This window comes from Acinonyx jubatus, chromosome A3 (genome assembly GCF_027475565.1).
Source record: "Acinonyx jubatus isolate Ajub_Pintada_27869175 chromosome A3, VMU_Ajub_asm_v1.0, whole genome shotgun sequence".
Classification (NCBI taxonomy): domain Eukaryota; kingdom Metazoa; phylum Chordata; class Mammalia; order Carnivora; family Felidae; genus Acinonyx; species Acinonyx jubatus.
This window is the reverse complement of record NC_069388.1, coordinates 21085135-21108809: the sequence shown is the minus strand read 5'-3', so window position 1 is coordinate 21108809 and position 23675 is coordinate 21085135. Positions and strand designations below refer to the sequence as shown.

Genomic DNA, 23675 nt, shown 5'->3' with positions numbered 1-23675 from the left:
CCAGGAGATCCTGACCTGAGCTGAAACCAAGAGTCAGACGCTTAACGGACTGAGCCACCCAGGCGCCCCAGGGTCCGCATTTCTGACGTTTGCACATCAGTAACCTGCTTTTCCACGAAAATGGTTAAGGAAGCCAGTTTGTGGGGGCTTTTGTTACTTGCATCAAACTTCTATTTTTGACGTTTGACTTAAAAAAAACCACATTTATTATAAATAGTAAATAGTTCTTCTTGTACTTTAGCACCATATATTTACCTGGTGTTGTATAATGAGAGACCCCCTAGCATAAATGTAAAGCATTTTTGGAGGGCCCAGGTGCATTTTTTAAATAAATCTCTTTTTAAAGCATTTTGTGGACATCTGTTAAATTATAAATATTTAGCTTAATAATTACATCAAGGTTTGAAAATTTGCCCAGTCCTAAAATTGACTTTATTTTTTTGTTAGTTTCATTTTTTTTATTAATTTAATTATGGATGTGTTGACACTTTTTATTCTTTTCTTGCTTCTGCAAATCCCTGTCAGAAGGGAGTTTTTGCTGCAGCAGTAGAAGCTGCCTTAAACCTTTTGTGTAGAAGCTCTGCTGGGGAAAAACAAAAATCCTGAAAAGACTTCGTGGTACGATTCCAAGCCTAAGAAGCCCTTTCCCATTCAACGCCTCCAATGGATGGTTGACTCGCTCTGAGAACATTCCTCTAATTATAGCCTTTTTGTCATTTTGCTTTCTGGGAAATACTTTGTGTTTACCTTTATTATTGGTTTAGTATGGGGCCGGGAGGTCCTGGGCGCTGGAGCCAGAGCCACAACTTCCTCCTTTTCTTGTATCTTCCCCAGCATCTTACTCAGCAGCTCCAGCCCTGCTGTGACATCCTAAGATGTATCATTTTGAAATGTCACAGCTGCCACTGAGTCACATGGGACCATGGAGCTGGCTGGGGCAGAGAGGTGCAGATCAGCGATGGCTTTTTTTGTTCTCATGCAGATTCGTGAAGAAAAGGCAAAAGTGGCATTCTTATTTTCAGCCCAAAGATTTGTATGTTTTCTCTAAAAAGTGAAAGAGAAGTGAAATAATTGTGGCGTAAGTAGAGGCTGTAGGTCTGTGAGCTTTAGTGGCAAGACGAGGCGGCCGATTAGGGGCGTTAAATGGTTTTAGGGTGAGGGTCAGCTTCCCCTTTCTGTTTGGCCGCCAGCCTTCATGCAGCCAAGCAGTCCTTTGACTTAAATTCAGTATGGTAGGTCACCTTTAAAACAGGGCCCTTCATAAACTGCTTTGTGCATAATAACCCTTTATGACTCTTAATTGCGAGTAGCCGAGCAGTGGGTGATTTTTATATACCATATGTCCTGTAGCACAACAGGGCGAGATAAAGAAAAACATGGGTCTCAATACTGGAAATTTTGTCTCATCAAATCGAGCCCCCGCCTGTGGTGGTATTTCTAACACAGTTGTTCTTATGTATATACTTCCTAGCCAGAAAAAAATAGATTGGACAATGTTTACATTTTGATCAGTATTTATTATAGGACTTGCCAGGGGAGAAGCTTATAATTTTGTTTGTTTTGAAGATGAAATTCTTGTAGAAAGGTCACCACAATGTCAGTCCCTATCGTTTCTAACCCTCTTATCTCAGAGCTCATCTGCAGCATGTCAGGTCTGGCCTCCTGCTCTAACCAAAAAAGGCAAAGAATGTGGAAGCCTTGCTCCAATCAGCCAGTTGTGTTCGTGCTCCACGATGGTCCGTGTTCACACGGTGTCAGCTGGATCCACAGGAACCAGAGGGTGTTGGACACATTTTCTGCTGCAAGTTCAGAGAGCCCGTGAGGCAAGATTCCAGAGCTTTGCCAGAAGCATAAATCCTAGGCATTATCTCCAAACTGCACACTGGGCCTCACCCTCTACGTTTTAAACATTTCTTGGCAGTCAAATAAACCCAGGCAGTTTATCGCAGGTGCCCACTCTCCCCCCGCACCCCCTCCTCCAGGATCCTGAAACAGGATAGCAGCAGCAAGTCTGATAGAACTCTCACCTTTTTCCCGGCTCCCTGCAGCCTCTCATGGGTGAAGTAGGGTCTGCCGCGGTCAGTGCATGTGGCGGAATGGGTCAGCTCAGTCCCTCACCTCCGCCACGACCCCAGTACGAATCATGCATGAGCAGGAGAGGAATTGCTGCAGGACAATTTGGATTTGCCTTGTCTCTTGCTTGAGATGGGTAGTGGGGGAAAGGCAAGTATCTGGAGACAAGAGTACGAAAAAGAGCCACTGTGAATTATGGTCAAGAGAAGCGGGGGTGGGGGGGCAGAAGGCCGAAAGCAGGAGCGCTGCGGCCGTGCCCCCCTGCGGGTGTAAATTGTGCAGGTCCCGATCTCACGTGTTCCTGTTCCAGGCAGGGTAGCGTGAGTGCCAGAGTAAAGGCTTAGTCATCTGTTGCACACAGGTGGAAGGTATTGGAAACAAGGAGCATAGGGCCACCTTTTGCCACATCGTTTCTTTAGCTGAGTAGTACTTGGTGTACTGAAGAGGTGGTGGGATGCAGCACACTTACATGGGTCAGAAGACTTTGACCAGGTGTCATTACATTGATGTTGGTTTTAGTGATAACGCCACAAGCTGGATTTCTTCAGCAGGCTGGAGTTGCTGAGGACACGGTTCGGGACCTTGCAGCAGGAGAGCTTGTGGACCAACTTTTGTTAGAAGGTGGACTGGTAGATTGAGAAGAAAGATTCTTGGGGTTTCGTAATCTGTCTCCTCTACCTGTCCAGAACCAAAGAGAAAAACTGTGGAGAGACAGCTAGTGAGGAAATGCCATCACCCAACCAAGGGAGCATAGGAGCTGGAGAACTGGAAGGCAAGTGAGAAGCCGGAGTTGTATTGTGGGCATAGTTCAGTTTGGATCCGATCTCAAGCTTTTATTTGTCCATAGTGACATTTATAGATCACTACATCTATTGGAAGAAAAAAAAAAAAAAAAAAAGGAAGGGTTGGAGGTCAGAGTCTGTTACTACTGAATCTGTTTAGGGGACTATAAAATTAGTATTACTATTCAGTTTGACCTAATCAGAGCTTGCCATGAATTTTTTATTTTTTATTTTTTTTAATGTACGTTTATTTTTGAGAGAGAACACAAGTGGGGGAGGGGCAGAGAGAGAGGGAGACACAGAATCTGAAGCAGGCTTCAGGCACCCCAGAGTTTGCCATGAATTGTTATCTGCTCATTTCTCCTCAAAGCGTTAAGCTAGGTCATTCAGCGGTCCCAGCTAAGCCAGGTGCGTGTTTTAACAATTTTCGAAGCAATCTTTACCTGTATTTGGATATTCAGAGTGTATACTTTTGTCACCCTTGCCAATGCGTTTAAACCGCTTGGCTTATTTCTTCGGGTCACAGCAAAATAAGAGGAAGGTACAGAGATTTGCCATATACCCCTTGCATGCCTTCCCTTCACTGCCAACAGTGTGGTGCATCTGTTATCGGTGATGACCCCACACTGACCTATCCTCATTGCTCAGTGTCCATACCATACCTGAGGGCTCACTTTTGGTGGTGTATGTTCTGTAGGTCTGGACAGATGTACAACGACGTGTGTCCAGCATTCTGCTGTTTTCACGACCCTAAAAATCCTCGGTGCTCTGTTCATCCCCCCAATCCCTGTCTCCATAGTTTTGCCTTTTTCAGAATGTCATAGTTGGGCTCATACAGTATGTGGCCTTCTCAGCTTGACTCCTTTCACTTAGTAATATACGTTTAACATTTCTCCCATGTCTTTTCATGACTTGATATCTCCCTTCCTTTTAATGCTACATAATTGTCTGGTTGAAGCAAAGTTCATTTATCCATTTACCAAAGGACTCCTTAGTTGCTTCCAAGTTTTGGCAATTATGAATAATGCTGCTATAAACATTCATGTGCAGCTTTTTGTGTGGCGTTAAGTTTTCAACTCCTTTGGATAACTACCAATGAGCATGATTGCTGGAATGTATGGTAAAAGTATGTTTAGCTTTGTAAGAAACCACCAAATTGCCTTCCAAAATAGTTGTACCATTTTGCATTCCCACCAGAATGTATGAGAGTTCCCCTTGCGCCACATCCTTGTCAGCTTTTGGTGGTGTCAGCGTTCTGGATTTTGGTCATTCTAATTGATGTGTGGAGGCATTTGGTTGTAATTTGCATTTCTCTGATAACAAATGTTGTCTTTTGCAAACATTCTCTCCCAGCCTGTATCTTGTCTTTTCATTTTGTTGACAGTGGCTTTTGCAGAGCAGATAATTTTTCATTTTAATGAAATCCACCTTATGGGTTCGTTCATGGTATTGTACCTTTGGTAGATTATATGTTATATATATAGAGGTATGTATATAATACCCTTTGGTATTGTATCCTAAAAGTCATCACCAACCCAAAGATCATCTAGGTTTACTTTTGCTATCTTCTAGGAATTTTATAGTTTTGTGTTTTCCATTTAGTCTGTGATTCATTTGAGTTAATTTTTGTAAAGGGTGTAAGATCTGTGTCTGGATTTGTTTGTTTGTTTTGCATGTGGGTGTCCAGTTGTTTCAACTTTTTTGCTGAAAGTACTATTTTTTCTCCATTGTATTGCCTTTGCTCCTTTATCAAAGGTCAGTTGGCTTATTTATGTGGGCCTGTTTCTGGACTTTGTTCTGTTGCATTGATCTGTTTTGTCTATTTTTTCGGCAGTATCACATTGTCTTGATTACTGTGGCTTTATCGGAAGTCTTAGGGTCGAATAATGTCTGAATTTGTTCTCTTTCAATGTTGTGTTGGTTATTTGAAGTCTTTTGCCTCTCCATATGAACTTTAGAATCACTTTGTCTATATTCACAAAATAACTTGCTGTGCTTTTGATTGGGACTGCATTCAGTCTGTAGATCAAGTTGGGAAGAACTGACATCTTTACGGTATTGAGCCTTCCTATTCATGAACATGGAATATCTCCCCATTTATTTAGCTCTTCTTTGTTTCAGAGTTTTATAGTTTTCCTCATGTGGATCTTACAGATTTATACCTAAGTAGTATTTCATTGTTTTGGGTGCTAATGTAAACTCTGTACTTCTTCATCTTTTTCAGGGACAGTCCCACTTTCATCCTTTCTGTAGTGATGCCCTCCTCCTAGGCTCATGCACCTGCTCTTAAAGTAGAAATCCCTATGGAATGAGTAACCCAATGGCATGAGGAGGTGTGTATAGGATCCATGAGCTTTCAGAGTGGCCTGAAGAGAGGACTTTAATGGGGAAACATATTTCCTTTAATTAAAATGAAGTTTATTTGATTGTATTTAAAATGTAGGGGCGCCTGGGTGGCGCAGTCGGTTAAGCGTCCGACTTCAGCCAGGTCACGATCTCGCGGTCCGTGAGTTCGAGCCCCGCGTCAGGCTCTGGGCTGATGGCTCAGAGCCTGGAGCCTGTTTCCGATTCTGTGTCTCCCTCTCTCTCTGCCCCTCCCCCGTTCATGCTCTGTCTCTCTCTGTCCCAAAAATAAATAAAAAAACGTTGAAAAAAAAAATTTAAAAAAATAAAATGTAATCACAGCCTAAACATGATGAGATACCCTCTCCCCCCCCAACACCCCCCCCCCCCCGCCTTACCCCCAAATAGGAACAAATGGGATTTGGGGTTTTTTTTTAAAAGATTGCCTGGGAGAAGATTATTTGAACTTAAGGTGATGTCTAATGAGATCAACCACCTCTCCTTTTAAACTCACATGGACTTGCTAAATTAGTCTGAGGGTCACCCAAGAGTGCAGAGCTTTGGATTCTGAATCTAGCTCCACTCACTAGAGACTCAGTGATCTTCAGACTGTTTTTAAGGAATTCCTTGGGTTGAAGTGCTCGGTACGTGCCAGGAGCAATGGCTCCAAGTCACAGTGGCTTTCATCTGTCTACTTTGGTCAGAGGATCTGGGCAGGGAGCAAGGGGCAACTATTCAGGAGCTCTTATACCCTTTTTGTACATAGAATTCAGGAGAAGCTAATTAAATGGATCCATGTTCAGTAACAGAGAATTAGTCTTCTCTATTAATTTCCCTTGAAGTATATAAAACCGAAGAAAAAAAATGTTTGCAGAGGGGGAAGGGTGGGGAGCCTGGACAATTTAGATCCTCATCTCTGAAATTTGTTTTCAGTGTCAAGAAGGTATGCTTATACCTAATGTTATGTTTTATATGTTGTTAATTTATTGGGCAGCTGTTGGACACCTACTGTTCACAGGGCACTGTTGGTCATGGTGGATAATGGGTAAAGCAGATGGGTCCAGTCTTAGCCTCCTGAAGCTCACTAGTGTGATAGGGGAGTCATTATTAACAGTTTACATAAGTCATTATTTTAGTTGTGTGAGGTCTACAAAGAAAAGAAATGGGATGCCAGGAAAGCTTCCTTTCTTCCCTGTGTCTTCATCCGATGGCTTGTGTGAGCAGTTCTTTTGGGCAGAAGCCGCAACTGCCTGCACTAATGTGGGCACAGAGCCTCCCTGCCCACGTTTCCACATCCCTTCTCCCACTCTTTTCTTGGACTTTGTCTTTATAACTTGAGCTAATCGTTCTTCATTTAACCTGTTTCCTGTCTTAGCACTCTTCCCAGGAGTCCTCGAGCGTATGCCCTCAAACTCTCTGCCTCTCTAAGTGTGTCTAAGGTATCTGGTAGGAAAGAATCTAGAATTTGAAGAACAATCTTACGAATAGGCCAGTTCCTTCATTTTCAGATAAGGAAGGTGAGGACGAAGGAAGAGAGGGACCATGTCCACAGTCACATAGCAGGTTGGAGTCAGAGCCAAAACTAACTCAGGTCCTTGCCTCGGAGCCCAGTGCTTTCTTTTGCATTCCTGCAGGAGAGGCTTTAGTCAGCAGGGATCCATCCTCAGGAACTTCCGGTCTTTGCAGAAATACTGAGGAGGGTACACAGCTAGCTAGAGGCTAGGAGGCCCAAGAGGGGCCATAAACAGACCTCAGATGGCCCAGGGTTGTTATTCCATACAGATTCACCAAAGGTGCTTTTTGTTGGGAGGAAAGAAAATAGTACACCAAGTTCCTGTCATTAGGAAAGTCATATTTTAGAGGAACATAGAAGTCTAACATGTATGAAAAGAGCACCTCAGAGCAGCCTGTTAGGAACTCGGATGCACCTCGGTGCACAGGAGGGCTCCAGAACGGGTGGAGGTGGGGACCGGTCTTCTGGATGAAGAGAAAGAAAGAGTTTTCCTAAAAGAGGCAGAGCTCGGGGCGCCTGGGTGGCGCAGTCGGTTAAGCGTCCGACTTCAGCCAGGTCACGATCTCGCGGTCCGTGAGTTCGAGCCCCGCGTCGGGCTCTGGGCTGATGGCTCAGAGCCTGGAGCCTGTTTCCGATTCTGTGTCTCCCTCTCTCTCTGCCCCTCCCCCGTTCATGCTCTGTCTCTCTCTGTCCCAAAAATAAATAAACGTTGAAAAAAAAAAATAAAAAAAAAAGAGGCAGAGCTCAGTTGGTAGGCAGGGAAGTGGAGGCAGAATTTCACTGGGAGCAGGAGAAGGAAGATACCCCTCGAAGCTGGAGCAGACTCCTGAACAAATGGCCCTTGCAGGCAGCGGCCTGTGCATTGTGGGGTGGGGGTGGGGGTTGTTGAGAAGTTGGGGGAGATACTTTTGGGCAGGCACTAATTTTAAAAGACCTTGAGCTCTGAGCAGCCATGGAGCTAGCACGGTGCCGTGCTTCACTCTCTCAAGGAGGTGACTGGATGAAAGCTGGGCTTTCGGAAGAGAAGTCTGGCGTGTCTAGGGGAGACTACCGGAAGGACTCATCGGGGATTTGCTGCGGTTACTTGGGTGTGGGATGAGGAAGCCCTGGGCACGGACGTGGGTGTTTTGAGCTTCTGTGGTGCTTGTTTGTCATAGGTGATAGATCTGGATGACTCTCTCAGTTTAATACAAAGTGGAGCTTTATAGTGATTTTTCTAGGCATGTCTAGGTGGCACCCTCAAAATAACTGTAAAGCCTGAGCATCTTTTATTTTATAAGGTGTTTTGAAATAGAAAAGCACCAATAAAAGGCAATGCAAACACAAACTGTCATGCTTTTACTTCTAAATCTCAAGTGCTACGTTAAATACGATTTAATTCACTATTGCCAGTATTGAACTCTGCTTTCCTTTTTTATGTAAAGGATTCTTCCTTTTGCGAACCTGGCTGAAGTGGGGAGGGGCTGTCTGGTGAAGAGAACTAGAGCAGGAAGCTGAGAGTATCTGTCTTGGCTCCTGAGGCCTGACCATCATCAGCACACACAGACTTAACCACGTTGTCTTCTCTTTGTCTCCTTAGGAATATAAACAGAAGCTCGCTCGGGTAACCCAGGTCCGCAAGGAACTGAAGTCCCATATTCAGAGCTTGCCAGACCTCTCGTTGCTGCCCAACGTCACAGGAGGCTTGGCCCCCCTGCCCTCTGCTGGTGACCTGTTTTCAACTGACTAGGACAGGTGTCGTGCCCCAAATTCCCATCTCTACCAGCAGAAAGAAGAGAGAGGGCAAGTCATGGTTGGAAATAACCATGGTGGAAATAACTTGTGGCCCCTGGTTCTGTCCCTCCTTCATCCCAGTCCCGCAGCCTCAAGAAAGAACCACTGACTCTGAATCTCCTCTCCGTCCTCTCCTGTTGAGCACAATTCAGAACAGTGGCGAGTGGAGTCCAATTAGATTCATATTTGGAAAGAATACAAAGTCTCCCACTTCATGTATTCGTGCCCCTGTTGGTTCTCCATTCTTAGCTGTCTCTTTACACCCAAGAAGTTATGAAAATCATGTGTACTTCTGGAAGTTTTCAGAAGAATCTTGCCCCTCCCGACAGCATTGTGTCATGAGAGCCGCTTCTCTTTTCGGAGCTGGGTTTGTTCAAGTTCAGTGCAGGCCTCCACTGAAGGACTCACTCTGGAGTCATTGACTTTCCTGGCTACCATCCACCCCAAAGGTTGGAGGCACAACTGTCAAGCAGCTTTGCCGTGAAGAGTTTGCCAAATCTCTGATCCTTCCTTTCCCCTGCTTGTAGTGATGTATAGTTACAGGTGCAGTGCATTTGTTTTATAAGCAGACTAGGGAATCTAGCAATAAGATTCAAAGCTGACCTGGGATATACGGTTCAGAAGGAAGACTAACGGGGATCACAGACGTGAGTTCAAAATAAATTACGTGCTTCGGGTTCCTACGGACAACCTTCCCAGGGTTCCTGCTGTCATAGAAAACGTTCCTAAAGACGTGATCTTTTGGCCCTAATCTTGTGAAGGCAGTTGTTAGGAATGGCACCGGTGGACCCCAAAAGCTAAAGGCAAAACCAAGAGTGTGGACTCTGCACGGGTGTTGCTTTTAGACTCCTGTCTTTTGGGGAGTAGGGCTCACACTAGCATTGCTTCACTGGGCTCAGGTCTACGGCATGGCGAGTGAACTTGAGTATCTCCCCTGCAGATATGACGCTCTGTGCATGTCTGTCTGTCTGTCTGTCAGTTTACACCACTGCACACATCCTTGTGCCCGGAGGAGGAGGAGTACTTGATCGGCTGTTACCGAGTAGCTCATCTCGGGCAGAGGAAGGGGGGAAGTCAGGGATATTAATTTTGGGTTTTAATTCCATTATCATGCCAGCTGATATCATGACTATATAATGTAGTTACAAAGGATTTTTACCTTGCTTTTAGTAAAGGTTAGGCCTGCTAACTGTAAATCATTCTGATTTGGCAGTCTTCTTTTTGACATTGGAAAGGGCAGAAAACAGTTTGCCCCAGTAGTATGACGGGAGTCAGGGCCCGGAGGCTGAAATCCATAAGCTATAAAAAGGAATTCAGCGGTGGGGGCTTCAGAATCTCCATTATTTTGCGTTGTTATTTTCAGGATTACCAAAAAGCCAATTACTTGTAATTTTACATGTTAAACATGTTGAAACATAGCCTGTGTTTTTACAGTGTGCAGGCTTTCCTTTTAGAAGCTCTTCTGTCTGCCATGAAGTGAGAACAGTGAAAAAAAGTCCTAGCAGGTGTTCAGTTTGACTCTGTGTAGAACATAGTAGCACTGAAGCTGTTCTTTGGATTTGAATTAGACTGGATGTTGTTTGCTTATTGATACTGCCTGTGGTCCTGCCATTATTAAATTAAGGAGTCTCTAACTATAAAGTTTTCCTCCCAGAGGCCAGAGGGCAGTAGGTGACTCTACTAAGGAAAATTGCAGGAAAATTGCAAGATCGCTTCTAATCGTTGCTGTTTTCTGCGCGTACGCCCCTCCCCATGTGGTGTGCTGCTTCAGTCCTCCGTGCGAGCTTGATGTGGAACGGACCCATCTGGGACATTCTCTGTGCTTTTACCAAGGAAGCAAAATTTGACTAGCCGCAAATCAAAAGGGCAGAGTAGATATTTGCTCTGATCAGCTGGATGAAAATGTTAACAGCATGATGGATTTCCCCCATCGCTGTATTTTCTCTGATTGAGTTTGACCAGCGACTGGTGCGTAATTCTTAACAGCAAGAGCAAGAAATGAAACTGTAGCAATTATGTAAATGAATGTGTTGGCCTCCTAACACCTGTTACTAGTGGACTTCCTGTGAGGAAGTTAGTCTTGGGGTTTGTTTTGTTTTTTAATGAAATGCTTTTGTGTTTTAAATCTTAATTCTCCCTGTATCCTCCCCATGTGTGCTCACTTCATTTGTTTAATTTAAACGAGCCTTTCTCCTTGTATGTACCAGGTGGGCCGGTGGGGTGGGCTGGGGTGGGGTGGGTGGCTTTTGTTTTGTGTGTTTTCTTTCTTTAGGGCATCTGTAGGCCTCAAAGGACCTCTCCTTTAGGTCATATTCCTCAGAACGTCTTCATTCTAATTTGTTTTGTTTTGTTTTGTTTTTCTTAAAGAATATTTTTAAAGCTTAAATTTGTATATTAATTTAGGACTTTATTTAGAAGTATAGGCTGTCATTGGCGGCAGCAGTATATTCTGAAATGTCTCATAGATATATATTTTTGAATAAAGATGGTGTTGTTGAACGACACTGTGTGATGTTTCTTTTCCCTGCCTCGTTACAGAACACCCGATGCTTCCTTCGTAAGTGGTGGGTAGTTAGTAATCACCAATAGAGATTCTGCCGTCTGCACAGAATCTTGTCCCTTAGGAGTTTTGTTACTGTTAGCGGCCCATAAATACTCAGCACTTACATAGTATGTTCTGGTTCTTTCCAGGGGCTTAATTAGCTTTAATTAGCCAATCCACACAGGGCCCCGGAGAGGGACCTCCATAGTTTTATTCTCGTTGTACAGAAGTGGGAACGGATGGAGAGAGGTTAAATGACTCTTTCCCCACTACCACAGTCTCTGACAGATTCAAACTTGGAAGTTTTTGATTTCAGCGCTTTTGTTCACACCGCTAGGCCTCCGGAGAGAGATTTGATTTTGGCAATCCAGCGAAAGCCACTCTGAACTGTTTAAAAGAGCAAAATGTGAGATCGTTGTAAATCCAAGGGGTATGTCTTTTAAAAACATTTCTGCGCGTTTCCTTTCTCCTTTGTTTTCACTTGTGAATGCAGTGAAAGCCTATTGGCTGAGTGCTGTTAATGAGAACTTGAAATAATGGAAAAACAGTTTGAAATACAGCCTTTTGAAGTAACTGATGGGCTTGGAAGGCTGATTTGAACCCTTTCCACTGGGTGAAGGCAATCTTTGTCAGAAAAAGCAGGGTTGGCTGTTTTAAGCCGCAAGAATGCTGCAGCACCTGTGGTCCTTCAAGATTAAATGCAGCTCGAGGCCAAGTCCAGAATCAGGGGAGTTGAACGTATGCATTGCTGGAGTTCAGGCCTAAAATATAAAAGGTGAATGTGATACGTGAATCTCAGGAGAACAGAATCTCCTTCTGTGTCCCCAGGTTTCATGGCCTAGTTAATGCCTTCACTCCTACCCATAAATAGTAAGTCCATAATTCCTCGGGTTTAATTAGCACCCCAGGCTACAAAATATGACTGTGAGGTCCTCAAAGCTGAAGATGGGACTGCCCAAGAGTTCATGAATCTGTCAAAATGCTTCACTTTTGTGATTAGAGTCATTAGCTCTCTGTGTGACCTTCCTGGGCCAGGTACTTCCCTCCCCGGGCCTCAGTTTTCTTATCTCTGAAATGTGGTATTGGACTAAATTATCTCTAGGTTCTCTGCCAGCCCTAAAAGCTTATGGTGATTTTACCGCAGGAGAAAAAGGCGGGACCGAAGTCTGAGAATGCTGAATATGGCAAGTCCTAGGTTCCCAGAAATATGCGTTAGATAAGATAATAATACCACCGTTGTGTTGTATACAGTTATTCTAAAAAAAGGAGGAGCATATACAAAACCCCGGGAATCTGTAAGGAACAGAACACGAGAAACAGTGCCAAGACCAAGAAGATGGGAGTACACTGTTCACCGGGCACAAATAATCTGCATTTTGTATAGTTGAGGTCTTAAAAAAAAAAAAAAAAAAGGCTATTTTCCAGCCTGGTTTGCCGTCTTACTTTTTGCTAGAATCATTCATCTGGCTAAACTCCTTTCTCCTCACCACCTCCATGGGGTTTTTCATTTAAAAATCATTCTTCCACTTTAAGGCACAGATTCAATTAAGAACCCATTATTCTCCTGTACAGTAGATTGGGATTCAGATAGCTTTATGTAGTGTTGAAAGCCCAGTTGGTTCAGTTTTTTTGACTCTGAAATAGTTATTTGGCATTAAAATTTCATTTCTGCCACTGGTTGGATAAACACTAGAATTAGCAGTATGGATCAGGATTCGGTATTTTTCACACATAAGAGGCAGCTACTGTAAGCGATGGCCTGCCTCTCACCTCCCCTCGCTGTGATGACCTTGGGCAAGTCCCTCAGCCTTTAGGTGCCTCGGCTGCTTCTCAAAGGAAATGAATGAGGTTGACGAACCGCTGAAGTCCTTTCCCGATCTGAAGTTCCATATGCCCAAGCTTTCAGAGTCTTTCTTTCTACCGAGAATCTTACTAAAACACCCACACCGTACACTCCTTTGGTTTTTAAGTGCCAGTTATCCGTATGAAGTCTTAGTTATAAAAGTGGTTACAAACATACCAATGAATAACTTTGAAGGAGGTGTTTTTTAAAAGGGCCTAGGGCCATGTCTGGAATAAACTAGGGACTTGATGGTAGGTGTTTACTATATTCAATAATGAATGTAGGTATTTCAGTGCACATGTAACAAGATGTTCAGGTGTTTCGGGGGAGGCAGCAATAGATACCACATGCCTGGACCATACGCTCTATTTACAACGGAGATGGTAGCCCACTTAAACTTTCTCACCCTCGTGGAGGCTATAAGAGAGTCAGGAGTTCAGAGTTGAAGGAAGACAATGTGGGGTACAGATTTCTTTGAAGAGGGTCATTGGTGTGTTTTGAGTCCCCCAAGGGAGAGTTAGTGGATGCCACCTGCTCCTTGCCTTCAGGCTAGGCAGCTGGGCTTCTGTGGAGCTTAACACATGTCCCCTCTGGGGTGACAACCCAGTGCCCAGGACAGACCCCTACCTGGAAAAAACCTAAAGGATGGGATGCTAGAAGCAAAGTGCTTTGATGATGGAGCCAGGGAGAGGTGGCTGAGTTGAGTGCAGCCTCTACTCCTAGAGTTTGTCAGGGTGAGGGATGCGTGTCTGTCTCCCAAGGACCAGACGTGGGCCGTATGTAAGTGAACTGGCATGGGGTCATCTCAGATCCTGGCCAAGAGGCAAGGGGTGGCCCCAAGCAGGCGTAGTGCTGAGGAGGAGAAAGCAAAGAGCTGGAGGTGTGTGTATAGAGGGAGAGAAATTTTAAGGAGTGGGTTCATGCAACTGTGGGGGCTTAGTAAGTCCAAAATCTGTAGGATAGGCCAGCAGTTGGGGACCCAAGAAAGAGTGGCACCGGCCTCCAAAGACAGTCTGCTGATAGCATTTCTTGCTCAAGGGGGATGTCAGTGTGTTTCATGTATTAAATATTATTTATTTACTGGTTGGATGAGGCCCACCTACATAAAGGGTTACCTGATCTACTCAAAAGTCCATCGATTTAAATGTTGAATCTCATCCTTAAAACACCTTTAAAGAATAATGCTTGACCAAATATCTGGGCTTTGTGGCCTCGCCCAGTTGACACATAAAATTAATCATTACGCTCGCCAACACTACTTTCCATTTTAAAAAATCATAGCTGTATTTGAGTCCTGGGTGTACCACAAACCAGGTGGCTTAAAACAACAAATGTATTGTCTCACAATTGTGGAAGCTAGAAACCCAAAATCAAGATGTTTGCAGGGCCATGCTCCATCCAAATCCCCTAAGAGAGGCTCCTTCCTTGCCTTTTCCAGCTTCTGGTAGCCCCAAGCATTCCTTAGCTTGTGGCAACTAACCTTTATCTCTGCCTCTGTCTTCACATGGCTATCCTCCCCCTATATCTTTGTCCAAATATACCTCTTTTTAGGGCCCACCCTGATGACCTCATCTTAACTTGATTAAACCTGCAAAGACCTAATTTTTAAATAAGGTCACATTCCCAGATACTGGAGCTCAGAATTTCAACTTATCTTTTTTGAGAGGGGACACAATTCAACCCATAGTAGTAGCCATCTTAGCGGGTATGAAGTGACTTGCGTTTTCATACCGGCTAATGGCAGTGAGCATCTTTCCACGTGCCTGTTGCCCCTTTGCCCATTTTTGAATTGGCTTGTCTCTGTTGTTGGGTTGAAGAGTTCTTTACATATTCTAGATATCAGACCCTTATCAGATACATGATGCACAAATATTTTCTCCCATAGGTGTCTTTTTGCTCTCTTGATAGTGTCCTTTAATATACAAAAGTTTTAAATTTTGGTGAATTCCATTTTCTTTTGATGTCACATCTAAGTAAACGTTGATAAATCTAAGGTCATGAAGATTTACTGCTGTATTTCCTTCTAGGATTTTATACTTTTAGCTCTTATATATAGGTCTTTGATCCGTTTTGAGTTAACTTCAGTAATGGGTTGTATCTTGATCAATTCACCTTAACCTCAAAGATCAGGTTCCCAGCTCAGCTTTTCATAAAATCTTGACAGACCTGGCATTCTGATAGAGTTGTAAAGCTCAAGAATACTCATGAATTTACTCCAAGTACAATTTTCTTAAAGGTCTCTAACAGCCTTCAGTGAAGTCACCATCTATGAGACGATAAATGATATTTTGAAGTTTAACCCAATAGTGAAAACAACTCGAGTAGAGATTTTCAGTTCCACCTATGAAGGATTAAGTGCTATGGGAATTTCCCTCCACCCTAAACAACTGGAAAGTAGATATGTAAAACAAGTGTTTTCAAACACTGGACATCAGGAAGCACAGGACTACAAGTCCCTGGAGAAGGGGAACAGATAGGGAGAGGAGACTGCCACATCTTATTCACTGAGGGTGCTTCCAATCTGTAGTGCACAGATGGGGAGCCAGAGGCCCACTGTATCACTGACTTGAGGAGATAGACATCAGAGTTCAGGAAGGTTGAGGCGGCTACAATTTGCACGGAGAGCTAACAGGGCAGCTGCACAGAGACTGAGTGCAGAAAATCTGCAGAGGACATGTGTGGGATGAAACTCAGTGAGACCAAGGAAAGAACAAACAGAAAGCAGTAGCCCCAATAATTCCTGCGGTTCACACAGGTCTGCGGATAGGTGAAGTTTCTGCTAGCCAAAGTAGAGAGGCCTTGTAATACACAGAGCAATGGGTAGAATCCTCAGAGAGGTCATGCCTTTGTAGTTGGGCTAAATTATTACTAGAGTAAAGGTTGCTTTCAGCCAGCCATAAATAAAGCTTGGTAGTAAACTTCAAACTGGTCTGTAACTTAACTGCTTGGCCAAACAAAGTCCAGCTGTATTTAAAGAAATAGAACAAACCCTAGCACTCAACAGAGTAAAGTTTAATCTTTGGCTTCCAAAAAAGAAAGAAGAGAGAGAGAGGGAGAGAAAGAGAGACAGAGACAAAGAAAGAAAGAAAGAAAGAAAGAAAGAAAGAAAGAAAGAAAGAAAGAAAGAAAGAAAGAAAGAAAGAAAGAAGGAGGGAGGGAGGAAGGAAGGAAGGAAGGAAGAAAAGAAAAAAGAAAAAGAAAAATGATCAGACCTGTAAAGAAGTAGAAAAAAATATGACCAGAGTTGGAAGAAAAATAAGTCAATAGATCCAGAATGGCACAGGTGATGGAATTAGTTTACAAAGACCTTAAATAGCTGCTATTAGTATGGTAACTACTCAAGGATATAAAGGAAAATATGAACATAATGAGGAAAAAAATAGAATACATATTCCTAAAATCCAAATCAAATTTCGAGAAATGAAAAATACGATATCTGAAACTAAAATAAATGGAATGGGATCTAACAGCAGAGTGGACACTGCAGAAGAAAAGATGAGTCGGGGCGCCTGGGTGGCTCAGTCGGTTAAGCGTCCGACTTCAGCCAAGTCACGATCTCGCGGTCCGGGAGTTCGAGCCCCGCGTCAGGCTCTGGGCTGATGGCTCAGAGCCTGGAGCCTGTTTCCGATTCTGTGTCTCCCTCTCTCTCTGCCCCTCTCCCGTTCATGCTCTGTCTCTCTCTGTCCCAAAAATAAATAAACGTTGAAAAAAAATTAAAAAAAAAAAAAAGAAAAGATGAGTGAAATTGAAGGCACAGAACTAGAAATTATTCAAAACGAAGCACGGAGAGAAAATGCCAGAAAAGAAATGAACAGAGCAGCCTGTGGGACAACACCAACTGTCAAAAATACATACCTGTAGGAAAGGAAAAAGGGAAAGAGAAACATACTTGAAGGAATGATGGCCATTCCTCAAATATGAAATCTATAAAACCATAGATCCAAGGAGCTCAGTACCTCAAGAAAAATAACCCTGAAAGAGCTGCACATGGTAACACACATCATAATCAAGTTGCTGAACCAGTGATAATGAGTAAAAAGAAACACATAGAGTCACAAACATCAGGATGACGGCGGACTTCTCATCAGACACTATGCAAGCCAGAAAAGAATGGCCATGACATTTTTAAAGTGCTGAAGGAGAAGGGAGTGGTGTGGGAAGCTCCTATCAATCTAGAATTCTGTATTTAGCAAAAATGTCTTTGAAAAATAAAGGTGAGGGGCGCCTGGGTGGCTCAGTCAGTTAAGCGTCCGACTTTGGCTCAGGTCACGATCTCCTGCTTCAGAAGTTTGAGCCTTGAGTTGGGCTCTGTGCTGACAGCTCAGAGCCTGGAGCCTGCTTCAGATTCTGTGTCTCCCTCTCTCTCTCTCTCTCTGCCCCTCTCCCGCTCACATTCTCTCTCTCAAAAATGAATAAACATTTGGGGCACCTGGGTGGCTCAGTCGGTTAAGCGCCCGACTGTTGATTTCAGCTCAGGTCATGATCTCACAGTTCAGGAGTCTGAGCCCCATGTTGGGCTCTGCACTGAAAGTTCCGAGCCTGCTTGGGATTCTCTTACTCCCCCTGTCTGCCCCTCCCCTGGTTTCTCTCTCTGTCAAAATAAATAAACATTTTAAAAGTTTAAAAAAAATAAATAACAATAAATAGATAGATAAATAAATAAAATAATAAAGGTGAAACAAAAACTTTTTCCAAGCAACAAAAACTGAAAGAATTAATCACCAAAGACCTGGACAACTTCAGACAGAAGAAAAATGATATCAGATGGAAATCTGGATCTCCAGAAAGGAAAGAACACTGGATACTACATGAGGAAGTGTATCATTTTTTCTTATTATCTAAATATTGTTAAAAGATAATTGTCTAAACAGAAATAATAGTGTATTTGGGGCTTATAACATGCAAAAAAGCAAAATGTATGACGACACTGGCAGAAGATCAGCAGGGGGAGAAACGGAAGTATATTATTGTAAGGATCTTATTGTATTTGTGAAGTGTTATAATGTCACTTGAAGGTAGAATGTGATAGGTAAAGTTGTACACTGAAAAGTCTAAATCAACCATCAAAATAACTAAAAGAGTGGTAGCTAATAAGGCAACAAAGGAGACGCGATGCAATCGTAAAAATTATTTAATTATGAGGGACGCCTGGGTGGCTCAGTCGGTTAAGTGTCCAACTTTGGCTCAGGTCGTGATCTCACCATCCGTGAGTTCGAGCCCCGCGTGGAGCTCTGTGCTGACAGCTCAGAGCCTGGAGCCTGCTTCCGATTCTGTGTCTCCTTCTCTCTCTGCTCCTCCCCCACTCACATTCTGTCTCTCTCTCTCTCTCTCAAAAATAAACATTACAAAAATTTTTTTAATTATTCAATTATCAGTAATTTTACCAGTAATCACACACTGTAAATAGCCTAAACACCCCAAAAGGCAGAGAGTGAGATATTTAAAGTTCATGGTTTCAGGTATCAAGGTCACCAAGAGAGACACAGCTCACACAGGTACTGGATGGAATGACTCATTTACTCAGAGAGGAAAGACACAGACAAGATCAGCTTCAACAGTGAGCATCAGTCCCTCATGGCCCACACCCCTCATCCCACAGCCAACACGGGAATGGTCTGTATGTATCCCTCTTATGCTCCCTCCTAGGCAGAGGACCCTGTGTCCTACCACGGGGAACAGATAGCAGCCCGGTGCCTGCCCTACGATGCACACGCTTGAGCAGAATAAAGATGTATGCAGCAAGCCCTTTGGGGAGGGAAGGATATTTCCAAACAAGGTGATTATGCCCAGCACAGCCTGTGAAGGGTCCTTATCCCATCTCTGGGCTAATGTAATGCACACTTCAGTCCGCCCTAGACCATGATGACTTCTGGATTGTTGGGTTATGAATTAATGAGGTCTCCCTATATTTCCTAACATGTAATTCTTCAAAATGCCGGATACCTACGGTGGGTATTTCTCCTCTCCCCGGCCCAGGGGCTCACTGAGTAATTGTGGCCTCTCGGATATGTATGTGGACTCAAACCCGGGTTAGAATGCATTTGACCTCCCTCACTAGGTTCTATGTAGTATTGCTACCTCGGCAGATTCCACTTCAGTTCAACCCGATTTGTCCACTCAGCATGCTCTGGGCTAGAGCAAAGCCCTGAATTTGGAACCCAGTTGGAATCCCAACTCCATCACTGCAGAATGGAGTGACTTTAGACACGTCACTTCACATCTCAGGGGGAGTCTGACTTATTAGGAAGACGCTATTTCCGGTTCTCCCCGGAGGCCTTCATTCCCATGTTCAACACGAACAACTGCGTGGAAGGCAGCACGGGATGGCTGTGAGGACCAGCTCCAGACCCCAGTGGTCTGAGTTCGAGGCCCAGTATCCCCACTTAACTGGCACTTTGGCCAAGTGATTTCACTTCTCTGCATCTTGATTTCATCATCTGCGTACTATGGATGGTCACAGACTCGGTCTCAGAAATTTATGGGGATTTAATGAATCAATATTGCTAGAGTAAACTGAGCTACACGCGTGTTAAATAAATAAAACCCGTTTGCTGATATGAAACAGTCTGTCCAAACTCTGGGCATGTGAGCCTGGGATGTGGCACAGCTGGACCCAGCCTTTCTCCTCTGGAGGTCCTGGAACAGGAACTGTGCCCTCTTAAAGTCACAGCTGTTGTGAAAAGATGCTAAGGCGGGGGCGGGGGGGACTTTGGCCAATGGTAGGAGGGTGGACAGGCCTCAACATCAAGGCCTCCCAGGAAGGAATGGGTCAAGGAGAGGGCTTGTGGACAAGGAGAGGGCAAGTATGGTGGGACTTGGAGGCCGTAGATGAATATAGGCATAAAAATGGCTCTTACTTTGAGGATAAAACTGAGGACAAGAGGCGGAAGTTTCAGTGGAGACGACTTCTGACCCATCCTCAGGAAGACTGGTTGCCCCACCAAGGTTGGCTGACCCATCTTGTCTGGGGCTCTGTAGGGAGATTCTCAATGAGGGTAGAGAATTGGACGATGTGAAACATACACGGCCCCTCCCAGATCTCATGGTCCTGGACTCTAGAATTTCTGTTGGTTTTGAGATCTAACACACTGATAAGTGTGGTAGGAACAAAAAGACATTGCTATTGTAAAGTTCCAAAACGTGAAGCTTGCCAAGAACTCTATAAAGAGCGTCTGCCCAGATTCCCTGGGCCGCTTCCTAATGAAGTGCTCAGCAGCCTGCCATTGCTGTAAGAACCAGCCCCCCCCCCCCACCTTCCCAAGGATTGTGAAACATGGGTGGTGGTGACAGCTCTTGGCAAGGTCATAGAAAGTCAGTTTGTCTAAGAGCTGTCATTGCTCAGGAGCCCAAAGGTGGACCTCCAAACCCTCTTTTGATATTGCCTGTGGCTGCCCTTGAAACTTCAAAAGGGACATCCAGACCCGGCCCCTAGTTTGCCCATAATCCGAAGGCATCTGGGCTTCCTTTCAATGGCCGGAAGTCTGTGAAGTTATTCCTAGGAGTGGCTTTCTTGTCTGCCCCAGCCAAAACAAGCATGGAGAATCCTGGTTATGAGGCACGCACACGTTTATTAGGCTGTGGTATTAAATTATATCATGGCCTGTTATACACGGATTCAGATAAGCCATGGTTCAAATCAAGCTCTCCCTCCTCCCCAGAGCTCTTTGACCAGCCATGGAACGGACTGGTAGTGCACCGTCTGTCCCTGAAGGCAACAAACGGTGCCTATGTGACCACTTAACGTGGGCAATATGTGGAGAGGGGGTTCTCAAACCCAGTAGCATAAAGGCTGCAAACTCAAATGCTTTCCAGGCCGGGGATGCAGTGGAACTGAAGCAATTTGGCCAGCTGTGGGCAGGCACTCGGCAATGCGCCGTTCAGCTAAGTGTCAACATGCCGGGAGGCAGAGCCAGTACGGCCAGATTGTCTGATTTTTCTAAGAAAAGGTGGAACCCTGGATTTGCACGTAAAAATCTCCCCATTTTTTTGAAGGGTGGCAGCTAATTTGAATACCGGTTGGAAATTTCTTTCCGTAGCGGTGCGTTTGGTTTCTGCCATACCAGCGCGTTTGCAATAGCATCTCGTTTTAGAGTGTCTGTTGGTTTTAGAATGCCAGTTGGCCACTTTGGCAAGCAGAGAGTTCTTCTCTGCTGAGGACCTGTGACAGGACTCTGCAAAGCCAACCACGGTCTGAAAAGGAACCCTTGTTCCAAGAAGCATGTGTAGGCCTGAGTTCAGAGCCTGCAGGTGACTTCAAGTTAATCCTGTCTGGCTACTTGTAGCTCGCTGTGGAGACGGGAGCGTGGGCCGGAGAGTGAGGAGGCCCGAGGTCTGGTCCCAGCCCTGCCACTGCTTCCCTGTGTGACCTTGGGAAAGTCTCGGGTCTACTCTGGCCTCCATTTCCCCTTCTGGAATTGGCCCAGAACATCTCAGGTCCCGGATAGTTCAAATGGTCTCGTTTTTCCCAGGAGGAACCCAAAGGAAGAGTCTTTAAAAGCAGGACATGTGGTTCATTTGGGGTGAAATGGCTGTCCTCAGGACTGGCTGTGCATCTCTAAGGAGTTCCAAAGCTAAGAAAAGAAGTTACCAGAGAAGAGGCCTTCCCAGCGCCTTCCAGAGTCTTTGTGCCAAGGGCTTGGGGCTGATGGAAGTGATCTGCTGACATTCATAAAGTACCAGTGGGGAAGTTTAGATGGTGATAGAAGGCAGGTGGGGCTTTTATGACAGACGGAGAATGGCAGGTGGACGGTCACACCAGTGGCCTAGCTTCTCAGCTCTCTGCTCTCACTCATCCTGAGCCCAAGAAGACCTGCCCTGTCTCTGGACCTCAGTTTCCTCCTTCAGAACGAGGAAGGAGGTTGGCTGGCTGGTTTCTGAGCCCCCTTTGAGCCCTGGAGATCTAGGATTCCAACGAATTATGTCACAGAGTTATAGTTTTGTTATCTGCACAAAGGCTTTAATTTTTTTTTTTTAGTTCAACAGATAATTTTTTTAAGTTTATTTATTTATTTGGCGGGGGGAGGGAGGGGCAGAGAGAGGCAGAGAGAGAATCCCAAGCAGGATCCTCGCTGTTGGCACAGAGCCCGATTTGGGGCTTGAACCCGCAAACCGCGAGATCGTGACCTGAGCCGAAATCAAGAGTCGGATGTTTAACCACCTGAGCCACCCAGCCAGGCCTCAACAGATACTTCTAGCGAAACCTGCCGTCATGGCTCGCACCATCCTGGAGGAGGCAGCGAGCAGCCAGGTAAAGGAACGGCGTGCCTGGCAGGGAGCAGTGAGAAGAGAACAAGTTTTCAGTGGGGGGACTCCGACGTCGTCAGGGTGGGATGGGGACAACTTCTTCAGGGAAGGAACTCGAGCCGGGGTCCACAGGGTGATGAGGCGCTCACTAGGGGAAGCGACAAGAAAACATTCCCGCAAGAGGAACAGAAGGTACAAAGCCAGTGGCCAGAGGGCAGAGGCATATTCCAGGCACTGATAGGAGCCAGTGCTGCTGTGAACAGAGGCTGTTGAGATTTGGGGTGAGCCAGGCCCCGCAGAGTCTTGTCACCCTCGGGGAAGACTTGGGTCTTCACTCTGAGCATGTGAGAAGCAAGGACAGACAGGGTCACACCTGTGTTTTGAAAAGGCTTCTCTGAGTACTGCTGGGAAGAGATAAGGGGATGGTGGAAGGGACGAGTGGGGATTCAGGGGAGCAGAATAGACGTGGGGGAGCCAGTGAGGAGGTGGTGACGGAGTGACAACATCCTGGTGGGACACGACGGGGGGCCTGGCTGGAGCCATGACAGCCGAGAGAGAGCGAGAGGTCAGACTTGAGAGCTCTTCGGGATTTCGAGTCCCCAGGACTTGGTGAAAAATGGAGGGAGGAGTTGGGGCCCCCTCCTTGCCATCGGAGCAGGTGCTCCCAAAGGTGAGCCGGCCTCAGCTCCACGTCTGTCCCAGCAGTGGCCCCTGACGTAGGCGGCCTCTGACACGGCTCCCAACGATCCCCTCCTTCTGGGCTCTCACAGCCTTGTGTTTTTCCCTTTTGGCTGCGGGGCCCACTTAATGACTTGCAGCAGAAAGAATATGTCGGCAGCGATGGGGGAAAAGGTTGGGTTACAGAAGGACTGTGACTCCTGTCCGGTGCTCTCTCCATTCCTCCCGCTGGGGAAGCCAGCTGCCTGGGTGTGAGGTGGCCTTCGCGAGACGCCCAAGTGGGTGCACTTGGAAGTGGGTCTTTGGAGGCCTGCCGACAGCTGGGTAAGTGACTCTCGAATCCGCTCAGCCCCCCCCAGTCAAGCCTTGAGGTGACCCCCACCAAGGCCGACGCCTTGACTGCCGCCTCACGGAAAACCTTGAGTTAGAACCAGCCAGTGAAGCCACTGGCAGATTCCTGACCCACAGAAACTGAGAGCTAATCATCATTTGTTATTTCCGGGTGCCGGATTTCAGGGTGATTTGTCAGGCAGCCACGGATAATGGACACAGCCCTCCCCAACACGGGCAACAACGCTCCCCGTCCCCGGAGCTGGGGAGGGAGGGGTTAACCGCAGAGCCCGGGGCCTCCAGGCTGGGAGCAAGGTCAATGTCTCCAGCTTGAGGGACGGTTCATCACGGAGTTATCTAGTGGCCCAGCCAACATTTGGGTCTGCTGCCGGCTGGGCCTCAGCTCTCCTGTGGTGCCTCTCAAAGCAGGGGCCCCAGAGGGGCCGGGGCAGCCCGGAAACGGATTCATTCACCGCCTGGCTTCCCTACATCTGCCCGTGATGCGCCAGCTGCACATCCCCAATAGGGGTCAGTGCTGCCTCAGCTCCTGCATTG

At 45.6% G+C, this 23675-nt stretch overlaps 1 protein-coding gene across 4 annotated transcripts in view; it reads left to right on the top strand.

Annotated features, from left to right (window-relative positions):
* RPRD1B (regulation of nuclear pre-mRNA domain containing 1B) overlaps nt 1-23675 on the top strand; it is a 79458-nt gene that overhangs the window by 40164 nt on the left and 15619 nt on the right. For 2 of the 4 annotated variants that reach the window (XM_015071765.3, XM_015071764.3), the window contains exon 7: nt 8291-10988. The exons of the other annotated variants lie outside the window; for them this stretch is intronic. In XM_015071765.3, the coding sequence (XP_014927251.1) occupies nt 8291-8440 (150 nt within the window). In that variant the 3' untranslated portion in view covers nt 8441-10988. Of the gene's footprint in view, nt 1-8290; nt 10989-23675 lie in introns of those variants that run through there. 4 annotated transcript variants of the gene reach the window in all.